The following is a 16,418-nucleotide window of genomic DNA, read 5'->3' on the forward strand; positions in this document are numbered from 1 at the left end:
TCTGACCGTCCGGTGTCTGCTGGTGTTGGTGTAACGGTGTGTTGTGATGACTGTGTTTGGGTGGGGAATCCCGGTGACCGTTGGGGGCCGGGGCGCCAGCCGTGACTGTGTGACTGCTGCGGGTGGAGGTGCGGTTTCCTCTGCTTGTATGTAAGGCGGGTGTATGGAAGTGAGTTGAGAAGTCCATACATGATCCCTAGTCCCTGCATTCACTGAAAACTTTTTAAATGTTTTTCAGTTAGTTTTAAGCTTTAACATACTGCAAGTAGAGAATTCCCATTGCCCTCAACCCGACTGACCGTGTTTTAGCATCCTAACAGTACTGTTCAAAACCAGATTAACAGATACACTAATAATAACTAATCTATAAAACTTTTTCGTACATGTATTTGTTTTTGAGTCACAGTGATTTACTCCTGGAGGTGCTCTGGAAACCATACGGGAATGCTGGGGATGGAACCTGGGTCAGCCTTGTGTAAGGCAACCAGCTATACTACCAATGTGATCCACTTAAAATATTTTAACTATCTCCTTTAGTGTCCCTTTTTTCTGGACACGGGTCCAGTCCAGAGTCATATGTTGCAATGAGTTGATAAGTTTCTGCAAACTTATCATGCATAGTTCCTCAGTCTTGCTCTTTTTTTGTCCTTGACACTTTTGAAGAGGACCAGCCATTATTTTCAAGTTTCCTTTTCTGTCCCTAATTCTGTTGCCCCCCCCACCAAGGAATTTATTGTTCAGACTCTGATTAATGTCAGTAACCACAGGAATACAGTTTATTTTAGTGAAAATTTTCACTGGCAACGAAATGAAGCCCTTCCATTTTTATTCCAGCTTTGACATTATTGTCTGATTTTGAGTGAATCTCACACCTTCTTAGGCTTCTCTTTTATAGAATATAGGGAATAATATCAACTCTATTTCACCCACAGGGTAATCACAAAAACTAACTTAAATGATGTGCACGTGAATAGCTCCACATCTCCTCATTCTAGAAACCTGGGGGTCATTCCTTTACCTATTTACTTTAGGGAGGAGATGCCCTTAACACTTGGTTGCTATTCCCATCTCCTTCCCTCCATCATTATTCCAGCAGTTGTCATATATGTCCCTGCCTTACAAATGTTATTCGACCAGATTATTGCCATCACTCCCAAAACATGCAATATAGGGAGAGATAACTCAAAGGATTGAACACATGCTTCACATGCAGGAGATGGGTTTGATCCCTGGGTAGTACCAGGAGTGACCCCTAAGCACTGAGACAGGTATAGCCCTTGAGACCATTATGTATGTTCCAACCTCTTCATCAACCCCCCCCCCAAAAAAAAAGAAGGCATGCTATGTTTTTTTCCTACATTCAAAACAAACTACTAACTTTACCTGGGCCCCATCCTTTTTCTCCTCTAGTGCTCCATCTCCAGCTGTTTCACTTTTCTACAGCACTTTTTAAACTTTATGATTGATCCTTTTCCTCCATTCTCTCAAATCCACTGCAGCCAAAGCTTTCATAGTCTAGACAAGCAGTCACTTGTCAAGAATTCTAAGGAATTCAATAATGTCAGATCCTCAATGTCAATATTGCTCGGGCCTGAGCAATAGTATAGAGTGTACGGCCCTTGGCTTGCACATAGCCAACCAAGTTCAATTCCCAGCACCACATATTATCTCCCAAGCATATCAGGAATGGTCCCTGAATGCAGAACCAGGAGGAAACCCTGAGCACCACTGGGTGTGACCCAAAACCCACCACCATGACAAAATAATGTCAAAACCAATAAAATTCAATGGCCAGTTCACATTTTATCACTTTTGGGGGAGGGGGGCAAAGAGTACAATTTATTTTATCGATGGTTCACAAAGGTAGGGCATCCTAAACTCCTTCCCCGCTTCAGGAGTCTGGGATGGAAACTTGAGGTCAGGAGGCTCTTTATGTTCGGGTGTAGGGGGAGGACTCCCCAGCACTTGAGGACCTCTTTCCTCCTCTTGCTCTCACTGGAGAACTGACCCCAGTCCTCTTTAATCCTTGGTAGCTATATGGGCCGTCAAATCTATCACCTTCTCGCTGGAGCCCAAAAAGCTCCTGTCTGGTGTATTCATGGGGGCCTTCATAAAACCTCTGTCACAGATTCTCAGGCTCTAGAACCCATGGTCTTTCTCTAAAGTCCTTTTAAAGAATTGTTTTAAGCATCTATTTAAAGGGTGCTAAATTGTGGCGCATATGCTGCCTGAGCTCATGTGCTGCTTGTGCCCACGTAGCTGAGCACATGTGGGCTGAGCACATGTGTCGCCCACATCTCCCCTCTTGAGATGTGTACTTTCATGCTTTTGTATCTAATGCTAGGATGTGTGTAGGGGCTCTCTCTCCGTCCTTGGAGAAGCCTGTGTTCTCTCTTGAGTACATTACACTCTCTCTCTCTCTCTCTCTCTCTCTCTCTCTCTCTCTCTCTCCCCACACACACACACACACCTTAAAAATCCTCCAAATAAAATCTATTAGAAAAATAATAATAAAAAATAAAGGGTGCTAAATCTGGGCTAGAGCGATAGTACAGCAGGTAGGGCATTTGCCTTGCACATGGCTGACCCAGGTTCGATTCCCAGCATTTTACATGGTCCCCTGAGCATCATCAGGAGTAATTCCTGAGTGCAGAGCCAGGAGTTAGCCCCTGTGCATCGCCAGGTGTGACCCAAAAAAGCAAAAATAAATAAATAAAAGGATGCTAAGTCAAGTTTGGGTTATAAGAAATTTGCCCCTTCTCCCCTACTCTGACATTCTAGAACTCTGCATTGTCTATGAGAAGAATCTAGAGCAACCAGAGCAACTTGTAGTTTTTAAAGCCATGGCCCAGGTAAGCTGAAGTTTTTTCTAAATCCCCTTTTTAAAAGTTTTTGGGTCATTCCCGTTCATACTCAGGGATCACTCCTGACTCTACATTCAGAAATTATCCCGTGGTCCTCAAACACAAGCCCATATAGGATGTCAACAGGGATCAAACCTGGGTTAAGCATATGCAAGGCAAACAAGCACCTAACCCACTGTACTCTCTCCAGACCCAGGAATTGCAGCTATCCTTGATGAAGAAATAATGTCTTCCCTCCAGATCATATGTCCCCCCACTTTCTTCTTGTTTCTAGGCCATTCTCAGTGGTTCCCAGGGGCTACTCCTGGCTCACTGCTCAAGGACCATGCAGTGCTGAGGATCAAATGCAAACTCTTACATGCAAAGCCCATGCTTGGTCCATTGAGCTGTCTCCAGCCCAGCACTTGGCCTCTGAATTTTACCATCTTAATCAGTGACCTGCTCCTTTACCCTAGCCCCACTGCCTTGGTGGCAGGTCATCCCCATATGCTCACCTGAGTGTAGTGCTCTTAACAGGGGACTGGTGGAGAGGCTGGAGAGATAATACAGACGGCAGAGTACTTGCCTACACTGAAGACCCAAGCCCGTCAGGAGTGGTCCCTGAACCAAAACCAAAAAAAGTAAAAAGATGGGGCTGGAGCAATAGCACAGCCAGTAGGGCGTTTGCCTTCCACACGGCCAACCCAGGTTCGATTTCCAGCATCCCATATGGTCCCCCAAGCACCACCAGTAATGATTTCTGAGTGCAAAGCCAGGAGTAAATCCCTGAGCATCGCTGGGTGTGACCCAAAAGGAAATAAATAAATAAATAATCAGGTTTGGGTTTTTTTTTTTTTTTTTTTTTTTTGCTTTTTGGGTCACACCCGGCGATGCTCAGGGGTTATTCCTGACTCATGCACACAGGAATTACTCCTGGCGGTGCTCGGGGGACCATATGGGATGCTGGGAATCGAACCCGGGTCAGCCATGTTGGCTGCGTGCAAGGCAAACACCCTACCCACTGTGCTATCGCTCCAGCCCCTAATCAGCACTCTTTAAATGTCTCATTTTTGGTAATGGGGTGGGTGAGCATTCTCTTGACTAATGCTCAGGGATCCTGAGGACCACTCCCAGCAAAATTAGACCTGACAGTTCAGTGCTTGGGCCTGGGAATGTGCTGCTCAGGCCCAGCAGTGCTGGAAGGCCATGCAGCATCAGGGATAGAACTCAGGCCCTCGAGCACATTAGGCTTGTGCTCTAACCCTTTGAGCTATTTCCTTGGCCCTAAATTTCTCACTTTTTTTTTCTTTTTGGGTCACACCTGGTGATACACAGGGGTTACTCCTGGCGGTGCTCAGTGGACCATATGGGATGCTGGGAATCAAACCTGGGTCAGCTGCGTGCAAGTCAAATGCCCTACCTGCTCTGCTATCTCTCCGGCCCCAATTTCTCACTTTTAATTTCAAATGTAGTAATTTTTGATAGGTATAATTGGCATGATCAGAGCCAGGAGTAATCCCTAAGCATCGCTCACTAGGTGTGGCCCCAAAACAGAAAACAAAAGCTGAAATCTGCAGTAATTTTTTCATTTTTTCTGTTGTTTTGGGGCCACACTGAACATTGCTTGGGGGCTGCTCCAGATAGTGTTCAGGGGACCAAGTGGTACCAGGGATCGAACCCGGGGCTCCCACATGCACACTGTGCACTCCAGCCCTTGAAACCATCTCCCCTACTACACATCAAATGTGTTTATATATAATGGATGTGAATCCTGTTGCACTTGTGATCTGCATTTTCCTAATGATTAGTGATTTCAGTGTTTTTTTCATACGCAAGCCCATTCATTTATCTTTTTAGGGAAAATCAATTCAAATTCCATGCCAAGTTTTTAATTATAGATAGATAATTTTTTTCTTTTTTTGCGCGAGCGTTTTGGGTCACACCCAGCAATGCTCAGGGGTTACTCCTGGCTCTGTACTCAGGAATTGCTCCTGGCAGTGCTGGGGGACCGTATGGGATGCTGGGAATTGAACCCAGGTTGGCTGCATGCAAGACAAACGCCCTACCCGCTGTGCTATTGCTCCAGCCCCTGTCCAAACAAAACACTGTCCTCCCGTTATTCTTCGAGTTGCTCGAGCGGGCCCAGTAACGTCTCCATTGGAGACTTTGTTGTTACTGTGTTTGGCATATCAAATACATCACGGGTAGCTTGCCAGGCTTTGCCGTGTGGGCGAGATACTCTCGGTAGCTTGCCAGGCTCTCCAAGAGGGGCAGAGGAATCGAACTTGGGTCAGCCATGTTGGCTGCGTGCAAGGCAAACGCCCTACTGCTGTGCTGTCGCTCCAGCCCATGCTCCAGCCCCAGATAAATTAATTTTTATTTCTGAGTTGTAATAATTATGATATGTTCTAAGGCTAAGAATGTAGCTCATTGATAGAGTACTTATATATGAGAACTGGGTGTGGCAGACACCACACACAAAAGAAATTCTACATATGTTGTTTGTTTGGTGCGTTATCAAATATAAGTATTCTTTTCTCCACGTGGGTTGAATTTTCTCTTTCTGGTTCTTGTTTTGTTTTTTTGGGGGGGTTGAGTTGGAACCACACCCATCAGTGCTCAGGGACTACTTCTGGCTCTGGACTCAGGGGTCACTTTCTAGTGGGTTTGGGGGGACTCTATGTGGTACCAGGCATTGAATCTGGGTCAGCCACCATGTGCAAAGGAGGTGATTTAGCCCCAGTGCTATCCAAATCGAGATTTTCTACTTTCTTGATAGATTCATCTACACATGTTTTTGATTTTGATGAACTCATCTTTTTGTTCTTTTGTTCAAATTGTTTTGAAAGTTTCATATGGCAGTCTTTAGACACTCAATTTTTTTTAAGAGTTTGTGGAAGCTGTTAAGAGATAGTACAGCAAGGGGAGATGGGAGGGATACTGGGAACATTGGTGGTGGAGAATGGGCACTGGGGGAGAGATGGGCACTTGATCATTGTATGACTGAAATGTAAGCATGAAAATTTGTAAGTCTGTAACTGTACCCCACAGTGATTCATTAAAAAATTAAAAATTAAAAAGAGAGATAATAGTTGATATGGGTTCAATTCCCAGCACCTTATATGGCCCACGTGCACCACAAGGAGTGATCCCTGAACACAGAGCCAGGAGTCAGCCCTGAGCATCTCTGGGTATATTCCAAGAACTTTTTAAAAATCACTTCTGTCAGGGCCAGAGTAATAGTACAGCAGATAGGATAACTTGCCTTGCATGCCACTGACCCAGGTTCGATCCCTAGCACCCCAGGGTACCATGAGCACTGCCAAGAGTGATTCCTGAGTGCAGAGCCAGATATAACCCCTGAGCATTGTCAGGTGTGGCCAAAAAACAAAACTTTCTGTCAAATTTGGGCAATCTGAAACAATCTGGTAAACAGGAAATAATTTTACGAAGTATTAACCTGGTTACTATGCTTTCAAAAAACAACAAAACACCTTGGTGCTGGAGAAAAGAGTACAACGGGTAGGGTGCTTGCCTTGATGTAGCCAACCACCATTCAATCACCGGCACCCCATGTGGTCTCCTAAGCCCCACCAGAAGTAATTCCTGAGTGCAGAGCCAGGAATAACCCCACCATAAAACAAAAACACAATTATCACCTGGTTACATAGAGCAGCGAGTAAGGCCTTGCCTTGCGTACAAGCCAATCTGGTTCTATCCCTGGCACCCCATATGGTTTCTAGAGCCTTACGAAGTCATTATATTTTTTCTATTACTTATTAGTTATTGAAATTTTGTTATTTTGAAATTTTCTGTAATAAATGGGATAAAAACAAAATAAATCCTTGAATATGCTTGTAATGAGAGGCTTATTTCAGGGGTTGGTGACATTCAGGGATGTGGTGGTGGAGTTCTCTCAGGAAGAATGGAAGTGCCTGAAACCAGCCCAGAGGGACTTGTATAAGGATGTGACTTTGGAAAACTTCAAGAACTTGGTCTCATTGGGTAAGACCACTGTACAGTCAGGGCCAGGCAGGAAGCAATGGTTGGGCACTGTCCCCACCTCTGATCAAAAGGGTGGAAACTACCTTCTCCCTCTCTCCCTCCTCCTTCCCTTTCCTCCTTCCCTCTCCCTCTTCCCTCCTCCCGCTCTCTCCCCCTCTCTAGGAACAGTGTGATCATACCCTGTTTCCCCCCATTAACAGGTCTTTCCATTCCTAAGCCTGATGTCATCTCCTTATTAGAGCAAGGGAGAGAACCCTGGATGACTGCAAATAATACACCAGCGTCCTGGTGCCCAGGTGAGCTGGGCATGGTTCAGTGGGGGAAATGCAGTGGGAGGGTGGTTCTGATAGCAATAATTTGAGTTCTTGTTGGGAAGTTCTCCTCAGAGCCTTATGAAAGACTATGGAATAAAGGCCTGAAGGCATGAAAAACAATATCAGAATCGGTCCCCAAGGGAACCTTTTCTTCACCCACAGCAATTCCTTTCTTCTTTTTTTTTTTCTTTTTGGGTCACACCTGGCGATACTCAGGGGTTACTCCTGGCTCTGCACTCAGAAATTACTCCTGGTGATGCTCTGGGGACCATACGGGATGCTGGGAATCAAACCCGGGTCGGGCATGTGTAAGGCTAACGCCCTACCCACTGTGCTATCATGCCAGCCCCCCTTTCTTCTTTCTTATCCAGAAAGGCTGTGCCACCACCAGGAATAACCCCAGCACCGAGCCCAATCCCACCCCTAAAAATTTAAGCTGCCTCTGGGCTGGAGAGGTAGTACAGAGGGGATGGAAGGCATGCAGATAATGTGGGTGTGATCCCTGACACCCCATATGGTCCCAAGCCTCACCAAGAGTGATTCCTGAATGTAAAGTTGGGTGTAATCCTTAAGCACAGCTGAATATGCCCCCGCCCCCCAAAAAAAAGTTTGAGAACCTCTGGTCCAGTACTTGTACATTTTTGTTAATATTCTGTTATTAGTAACAGGCTTCCTCGCTTATTCAGATCTCTATCAAATTGAAAACTGGACATGTTTCTTGCTCCATCCTCACACCATTTGAGCTCTCATCACTTTCGTGCTTTCATATGCTGTTTGAGATTTCACAGCAACAGTTGATGCATCTCATATTTTCACTATGGTTATTTCATTTTGCCTTGCTAGTCTACTAATCTAACCTCGTCTCTATAAGTATATATACATATCTACATACATATATACACACATACACACTTTTTTTTTAAGATCACACTTGGCTCTGTGCTCAGAGATCATTCCTTGTAGTGCTTGGGAAACTCTATAGGGTGCTGGGGATCAAACTTGGGTCACATACAAAGCAAGCACACTGCCCACAGTACTATCCAGACCTTACTATACATTCAGACAAGAGAAAAATACCTTGCATTTACTTCGTTTGTTGTTTTGTTTTTCCCCAGATTTGGAGTCTAGATGTGAGAAATTTTCACCAAAAGAAAATTTTAAAGCACAGCCATTCAGTTGGGAGATAACAGAACGCTTTTTGTGCTGTGATTTGGAGGGCTCCAGTTTTAGGCATGACTGGGGATATAAAGGCCAGATTTCGAGACAGGCAAACCCAGACTGCTATTTTAAGCAAATAAAAACCCCCTATGACAGCAAACCTGTGAGCGAGCGTCACACATCCCTGATCACCCTACGCCAGAGGAATTTGACTGGTGAGAAACGGATCAAGTGTAGTGAATGTGGGAGACTATTTAGCCGTGGTTCACACCTTATTCAACATCAGAAAACTCACACTGGTGAAAAGCCCTTTGAATGTAAAGAATGTGGGAAGGCCTTCAGCCGGGCCTCACACCTTGTTCAGCATCAGAGAATTCACACCGGGGAGAAACCCTATGACTGTAAGGACTGTGGGAAGGCTTTTGGGCGCACTTCGGAACTTATTCTACATCACAGACTCCATACCGGTGTCAAGCCCTATGAATGTAAGGAATGCGGGAAGACTTTCAGACAGCATTCCCAGCTCATTCTGCACCAAAGAACTCATACCGGGGAGAAACCCTATGTATGTAAAGACTGTGGGAAGGCTTTTATTCGTGGCTCACAACTAACTGTTCATCGCAGAATTCATACAGGCGCCAGACCCTACCAGTGTAAAGAATGTGGGAAAGCCTTTAGACAGCATTCACAGCTCACCGTCCATCAAAGAATTCATACTGGCGAGAAACCCTACGAATGTAAGGAGTGTGGGAAGGGCTTTATTCATAGCTCAGAAGTGACTCGGCATCAAAGAATTCATTCGGGGGAGAAGCCCTATGAATGTAAGGAATGTGGGAAGGCCTTTCGACAGCATGCACAGCTTACTCGCCATCAAAGAGTTCACACTGGTGACAGACCCTATGCATGTAAGGACTGTGGGAAAGCCTTTAGTCGTAGCTCGTACCTCATTCAACATCAAAGAATTCATACGGGTGACAAGCCCTATGAATGTAAGGAATGTGGGAAGGCCTTCATTCGTGTTTCCCAGCTGACTCATCATCAGCGAATCCATACCTGTGAGAAACCCTATCAGTGCCGGGAGTGTGGAATGGCCTTTATTCGTAGTTCACAACTTACTGAACATCAGAGAATTCATCCTGGTATCAAACCTTATGAATGCAAAGAATGTGGGAAGGACTTTATTCTTGGCTCACAGCTCATTGAACACTACAGACTCCATACCAGTTAGAAATCCTTCGTAGAAAACCTTGATGCAGAGTTCACTCCTGACTCACAATTCCGTCATATCTAATATAAGGTACTTCATGTCAGAGAGCTTTCATTTGTCACTTCCATTATGAAAATTCAGATAATTCATGCCAGAAGAAAATTCAATAAATATTGAAATTTCATTTTGTCTCATCACTGTATCACTGCCATCCTGTTGATCTTCGATCAACTTGAGCAGGCACCAGTAACATCTCAATTCCTCCCAGCCCTGAGATTTTAGCAGCCTCTACTTACTCATCTTTTCCCAGTGATTGGAGGCTCTTCCAGGTTCAGGGGAATGAGACCTATTGTCGTTACTGTATTTGGCATATAGAATACGCCACTGGGAGCTTGCCAGGCTCTGCCCCTGTGGGCAGGATACTCTGGGTAGCTTGCTGGGCTCTCCGAGAGAAACAAATGGGTAGGAGGTGTCTTATAATGTGTCGCGCAAAAACAAAGCAGCCTGGAGCATGGCGGTGGTTGGGCAGTGGAGGTTGGCTGCCGGGGCTGGGTCCTTTGGGGTGGGGAGGGTTCTCGCCCACCCATAGCCTGGCGCATTTTTTTTAATCATTTTGTCTCATATTCACTGTTTACTAAGCATTAGATAACTTAGACTGGGGGTGGGGGGTAGGTAATATAGGAGCTGGGAGATAGCTCAGCAGACTAGAGTACATGCTTTACATGCATGAGGCCCCAAGTTATCTCCCCAGAACCTCATGGCCCATAAGCACAAATGAATAATGGGTATCACCCCAGTGATCCCCAACTCCACTTGGTGTGACAAGCCCAAGGTCTGAACCATGAGGTCTGCACACCCAGACTATCGCTGGGAACAGCCTTCAGGCCCCCTCAGCACTGCTTAAGAGCCCCCCCATATTATTGTGTCACTGTCACTGTCCTCCTGTTGTTCATTGATTTGCTCAAGTGAGCCCAGTAATGTCTCCATTGTGACACTATTAATGTGAATATAGAAAAATCTGTTATCACTCAAACTTGTTAAGTTTCTCAGAATTTCCAACAGAAACGTGACTTGTTAAAAGTTGGAGATAGCTCAGGCCGGAGCCCCAGGTGTAATCCCTGAACCACATGGTCCTCCTAGCACCACCAGGAGTAACAAAAAACAATTTTTTTGCGGGGGGGAAGGGGGGACATGTGACACCCAGTAGTGCTCAGGGCTTTCTCCTGGTCTGTGTTCAAGGATCACTCCTGGTGGTGCTTAGGGAGGCCATAGAGAATATCAGGGATCAAACCCAGGTTGGCTGTGTGCGAGCAAATATCCTGCCCACTATACTATCTCCCCAGTCCCTACAAGAAAACAATTATAACTGTGCTTTTCTCCATGGCATACAGCTTACTTAACATTCTCTTAGTCCATTCATTATTGACTGAACAGCATTGGGAAAAATTATACACTTTTTGTCCCTCAGTTTATTTGTAAACAGTAATAATTATACCTACCTCATAGTGTTTTGTGTGGGCTACAATGTATTCTAAATAAAGCCTCTATTCAATAAATATTAATTCTATTCATTCACTGGGCTGGAGCGATAGTACAGTGGTAGGGCGTTTGCCTTGCGCGCAGCCAGCCTGGCTGAGCCGGGTTCAATTCCTCCGCCCCTCTCAGCCCGGCAAACTACTGAGAGTATCTCGCCCGCGCGGCAAAGCCTGGCGAGCTACCCGTGGCGTGTTCAATATGCCAAACAACAAGTCTCAAAAAAAAAATAATGGAGAGGTTTCTGGAGCAAATCAATGAACAACAGGAGGACAGTGTTTGTTTGTTAGTTTGCATATTCATTCATTAATAAGAGTTATTAGAGCTGAGGAGTTTGTGTGAGAAAAAAGGGCATATCGCATAACAAAAAAATCTTAGGGGTAAGCAATGTGGCTAGGGGTAAAGTACATGCCTTGATGCAGGAAGCCCCACCTGAGCAATACAGTACATAACCAGGAGTAACCTCCCCCTAGCACTATCTGGTGCGCCCCCCCCCAAAAAAAAACAAAAAAAAATTCAATTCAGTCCCTAGTACCATCACATCCCTCCCGAAAAGGTCTTGAAAAAAAATTTCATAACCACTTGTTACAGCGATTCAATCTGAAAAACAGTAGCAACATAATTCAGTTCAGTCCTGGGGTCCTGTACACAGGTACCAAATCAATGAAGCATGCCCTCCCCATAGGAAAAAAAACTCAAAAAACAGATCAGAGAAAAAAAAACAGTGGGTAGAGTGCTTGCATTGTACACTCCCAGCCCAGGTTCGATACTCAGCACCCCATGCAGTACTCTGAGTCCACCAGGGGTGATCCCTGAGTACAGTCAGGAATACGTCCCGAGTAATTCTGGGTGTAGTCAAAATTTAACATCCATGCTTCTGCCAAGTCTGCCAGGCAATCTAGGCCTACTCCAGTGTATACCCCCAAACTTTCACCCTCTGGAGTCACAGGCCTGAAGTCACTCCCACATTTGTATTTATGAGAGCAGCGCACTCCTGGTGGTGTCAGGCTAACTTTAGCAAACTGCCAGAATCATCAAAAGCTGGGATGAGGGGGAGGGGGGGGGAGGGGAGGGGCTTCAACAACCAAAATTTCTCAGTTCTGGAAGCTGAATTGAAGATCAAGGTGCCAGTGGGTTCTACTGTGATCTCTCCTTGGCTTAGCTAACAATTCTAATACAAATGCACCACTGAATATTTCTGATCCTTGTTTGGATTTGGTGGGGGGGGGGAGGGGACAACACACACCTGGTGATGCTCCAGAGACCATATGTGATGGCAGATTTCGAACCCGAGTCACAGCAGCAGCTGCCTGTTAGACAGATGCCTCCACCTTGTCGGGGAGGATGGTGGGAAGTTTGGGGCCACACCAGCTGTGCTCAGGGCTTATACCTGGCTCTGTGCTCAAGGATCACTCCTGCCAGGGCTTGGAGAACCAGATACAGAGCAGGGATGGAACTCGGATCAGCCAAGTGCAAGGCAAGTAGCTTTCCTACTGACTCAATCCATGCCTTAACTTTGTATTATCCAACCCCAGTATTTCTAATCCTTACACTGAGTATTTCTATTCTAACTTTTTTAATGGGATTAAACCATACTCGCAGGTGTTCAGGAGTTATTTCTGACTCTGAGTTCAGGTGACCCCAGTGATGCTTAGAGACTATGTGGTGCTGGGGATTCAGACTAGGATGGGTAGAATCCAAAGAACGCTCTTATTTCTAATCTTAGCCTCTATCAAGCACCAATCATGGGGGGGTTCAGGAAATTGGCTTAAAAGATGGGAGCACATACTATGCACACGGGAAGCCCCACTGAACACTATCGGGAGCAAGTACCTAACGAGGAGTAACCCTCCCGGCACCATCTGGTGTGCCCCCCCAATTAATCAAAATAATGATAATAAAAACAAAAAATTAAAAAATCCAATAATCAAATGTATATATTTATGAACATTTAAAAACAAAATCAAACCAGTCTTTTTAAAAAGCACAGGGCGGGCCGGAGCAATAGCCCAGTGGTAGGGCATTTGCCTTGCACGCAGCCGACCTGCATTCAATACCCAGAATCCCATACAGTCCCCCGAACACCGCCAGGAGTAATTCCTGAGTGCAGAGACAGGAGTAATCCCTGAGCATCACCAGGTGTGACCCAAAAAGCAAAATAATAATAATAAATAATAAAAAGCACAGGGCATAAGACAAGTGTGTCTGCATGTGGGAGACCCAGGTTCAAACCCTAGCAACACATAAATCAGAACAGTGCCAGGAGTGATCCCTGAACACTGAACATCCAGGGGTGTTCCCCCCACACCAAAAAACTCTTCTCTCTTATAAGGGAATATGACTGAGAGAAATACAAAAACCCCTGTAATTGTTTTTGTCAATTCTCTCTAATAACAGGCTAATTCATGCCATATCTAGGCAAACTCCCCCCACCCTCCAGAGAAAACTTTCAAAAGAGAAAGAGAAATTAGAAAGAGCTGAAAGCAGGGCACAGAATAATAGCTATTACTTAACGAGGACAAAAGGAAAAACAAATTATAAATAGCTAAGACCAGGAAGAGGAAATATAAATATTGTTCATAGGACAACCTTTAAAAAGAGAGGGGAAAATATATATATATATATATATATATATATATATATATATATATATAGTTAAAAGCAGGAAGCAAGACAATAAATATTCTATGAACCTAAGAAAAGAACGGGAAGTAACATGGAGATGCTGTCTGGTGAGGCTGGGTGAAGCTCCTGGCTCTGACACTGGCGTGGCTCACTCAGGGCAGTGCCCACACCCGGCTGCATCTGAGCCCACAGGCATCCCCTTAGCACTCAACCAGCACTGAGCCACCTTCATGAGAGCACTGGGGAAGGGGCCGGAGCAACACTACAGTGGGTAGGGCACTTGCCTCGTATGCAACTAACCCAGGTGCAATCCCTGATACCCATATGATTCCCAGAGCCCACCAGACATGACCCCTGAGCACAGAGCCAGGAGTAAGCCCCGAGCACTGCCCCAAAACACAAACAAAGGTTAAAAGATTACAGAAACTACACATTGAAACATGTGAGAAGAAATAGGGCAAGTGAGGAAATCATGCAATAAACCAAAAATCCTCCGGCCTGCAGAGAAAGCCCAGTCAGCAGAAGCATCTGAGCAAGAGGCCTGATACCCCAAGGCCCTCCTAGCACAGCCAGGAGTGAACCCCGAACATCAACTCAAGCAAGGATTGAATAATGCAGGGTGTGGTCCCCAAACAAAAAACCAACAATAAAAAACCGTCCACGTTTTCGACAGTGAGTAGCATTTGGTTAGGCCTCCATAAATATGCCTTGTCCCAGCAGAATGTAAGCTCCTGAATGCAAGGGCTTGAGCTCCTGTATTTGAGCTCCTGTATTTAAGCTCCTGGATTTAAGCTCCTGCTTTGTTCACGTCTCATGTCCAGTACCTGAAACAGAGATTTTTTTTTTCTTTTTCCTCCAGGAACTGAACCCAAGGCTTCACACATGTCAGGCATGCTCTCTATACTAAACCATATGCCTGGCCTATTTCAGTTTTAAAGCATGGCAAATTGCAAAATGCAAAAATAGAGCAAATGAAACCCCTCATTCATATCACCTTGCCCCAGAAAACTTGTTTAGGGACCAAGAACAATAGTATAGCAGGTAGGAAAACTGTCTTCCATGCAACCGACCAAGATTCGATCCCTGGCACCCCATATGGTCTCCTGAGCCCCACTAAGAGTGATCTCTGAGCACAGAGCCAGGAGTGGCCCCAAACCATAAAAGAAAAACTTACTAAATCGACACTTCCATGAACTCCGTTTCCCCTGCTCCCTGCTGAATTTTAAACCAAATCAATACATCATATCATTTTGGTGATCAGTAAGTCAAATTGCATCTTTATAAAGAGATAAGAGGGGGCTGGAGTGATAGTACCAAAAGTGAGGTGCTTGCCTTTCACTAGGCCAACCCAGGTTCTATCCCCAGCACCTCATATGGTCCCCAAGTCCACCAGGAGTGACCCCTGAGTGAAGAACCAGGAGTAAGTCCTGAGCACAGCTGGGTTAAATAAATAAAATAAATAATAAATAAGATGAGGTAATGCCATATAACACCTCAACAATTAACAGTAACTCCTTAATATAATTAAGTAGCCAATTCGTGGACACAATTCCTCACCAGGTCATATACACTTGTATTACCTCAAAATATATGAGCAACAATATAAAATGAAGGGTTCTCTGGGGAGGAATTTAGAGGGCCTAAAGTAGGGCCTTGTTCAGCATATAAATGTTGAGCCACATAAGTTTATTCTATTTAGCACCTGGTTACAAAGAGATAAAAGCTTTATAAAGCAAGAGCAGGATTGCTCTTTAAGCCGGAGTTCTCCCTTAAACATGTGTCCTTCTTGCTTGTTTCTGTTTCTTTGATGCCCATGTTCTCTCTTGAATACATTCCCCTTTTTTCTCTCCTCTCACATTTTTCAATTAAAAAACAAAAAGTAAAGGCTAGTCTAAAACAGAATTTACAACGTGAGAAGGTTTAAGTGGATGGGGGGGTTGTGATCCTGACCTGCCACTAGATGGCAGCATAGTACAGCAGTTATCTGCTAGGGCTGGTGGTGCACAGGCCCAGAGCACAGGCCTGGGATGCATAAGGTCCTGGCTTTGACCCTTACCACCAAAACAAAACACAAAAACACCAAAACCCTGATGCTTGACCTTGGAAGACTGAGGGTCCCTTCCCACCCACCAGAGCAAATCCTAAGGGGCTCCTGAGAACTCTCCCACTCTACCCTGATCTGGATAACTATGGTTGAGCAAAATGATCCACTGATTCCAAGTCACAGGAATTGTGGAAGATGATAAATGGATTTGTTATTTGAAGCTGGTATAGTCTGGGGTAAATATGTGACTCGGCAGTGAATATCTAACACGTCAGACATCATACCATTCCACTAAAAGACCTGTGAGTAAGTATCTCTAAAATATAAGCACCCTTTCATTAAGGTGGGCCAGAGAGCTCAGGGGGCTTAGGAACCTCTCATGGAGACACTTGGCCAAGTTAGCAACAGTCCAATGATCCCTCAGTGCTGAGGTCTTCAGGACTGCACCTTGCAGCACTTAAGGGGACCATGGGATTCTGTGAATCAGATTAAGGTTTGTACTCATGTAAGGCATGCACCTCTGCCCCCTAAACTACCTCCCACATCAAAAGTATGGCTACAATCAAAATATTACATATAAAAAAAGAAATAAATGGGGCTGGAGCAATAATATAGCAGGCAGGGCACTTGTTTTGCAAGCAGCTGACCCATCTCAGAAATTCCATATGGTTCCAAGAGCCTGCCAGGAA

General features: G+C 45.0%; 2 protein-coding genes across 2 annotated transcripts in view; one reads left to right on the plus strand and one right to left on the minus strand.

The window, feature by feature from the left end:
* ZNF146 (zinc finger protein 146) overlaps positions 1–16,418 on the minus strand; it is a 40,211-nt gene that overhangs the window by 19,347 nt on the left and 4,446 nt on the right. The window lies entirely within an intron of this gene.
* Positions 2,807–9,683, plus strand: ZNF565 (zinc finger protein 565). Its single transcript, XM_056136512.1, has 4 exons — positions 2,807–2,852; positions 6,722–6,848; positions 7,049–7,144; positions 8,278–9,683. Exons 1-4 carry the CDS (start codon positions 2,844–2,846, stop codon positions 9,546–9,548), a joined length of 1,503 nt encoding a protein of 500 aa, XP_055992487.1. The 5' UTR covers positions 2,807–2,843; the 3' UTR covers positions 9,549–9,683.

The sequence above is a fragment of the Sorex fumeus genome, unplaced genomic scaffold, assembly GCF_029834395.1.
Source record: "Sorex fumeus unplaced genomic scaffold, SorFum_2.1 ptg000122l, whole genome shotgun sequence".
Classification (NCBI taxonomy): domain Eukaryota; kingdom Metazoa; phylum Chordata; class Mammalia; order Eulipotyphla; family Soricidae; genus Sorex; species Sorex fumeus.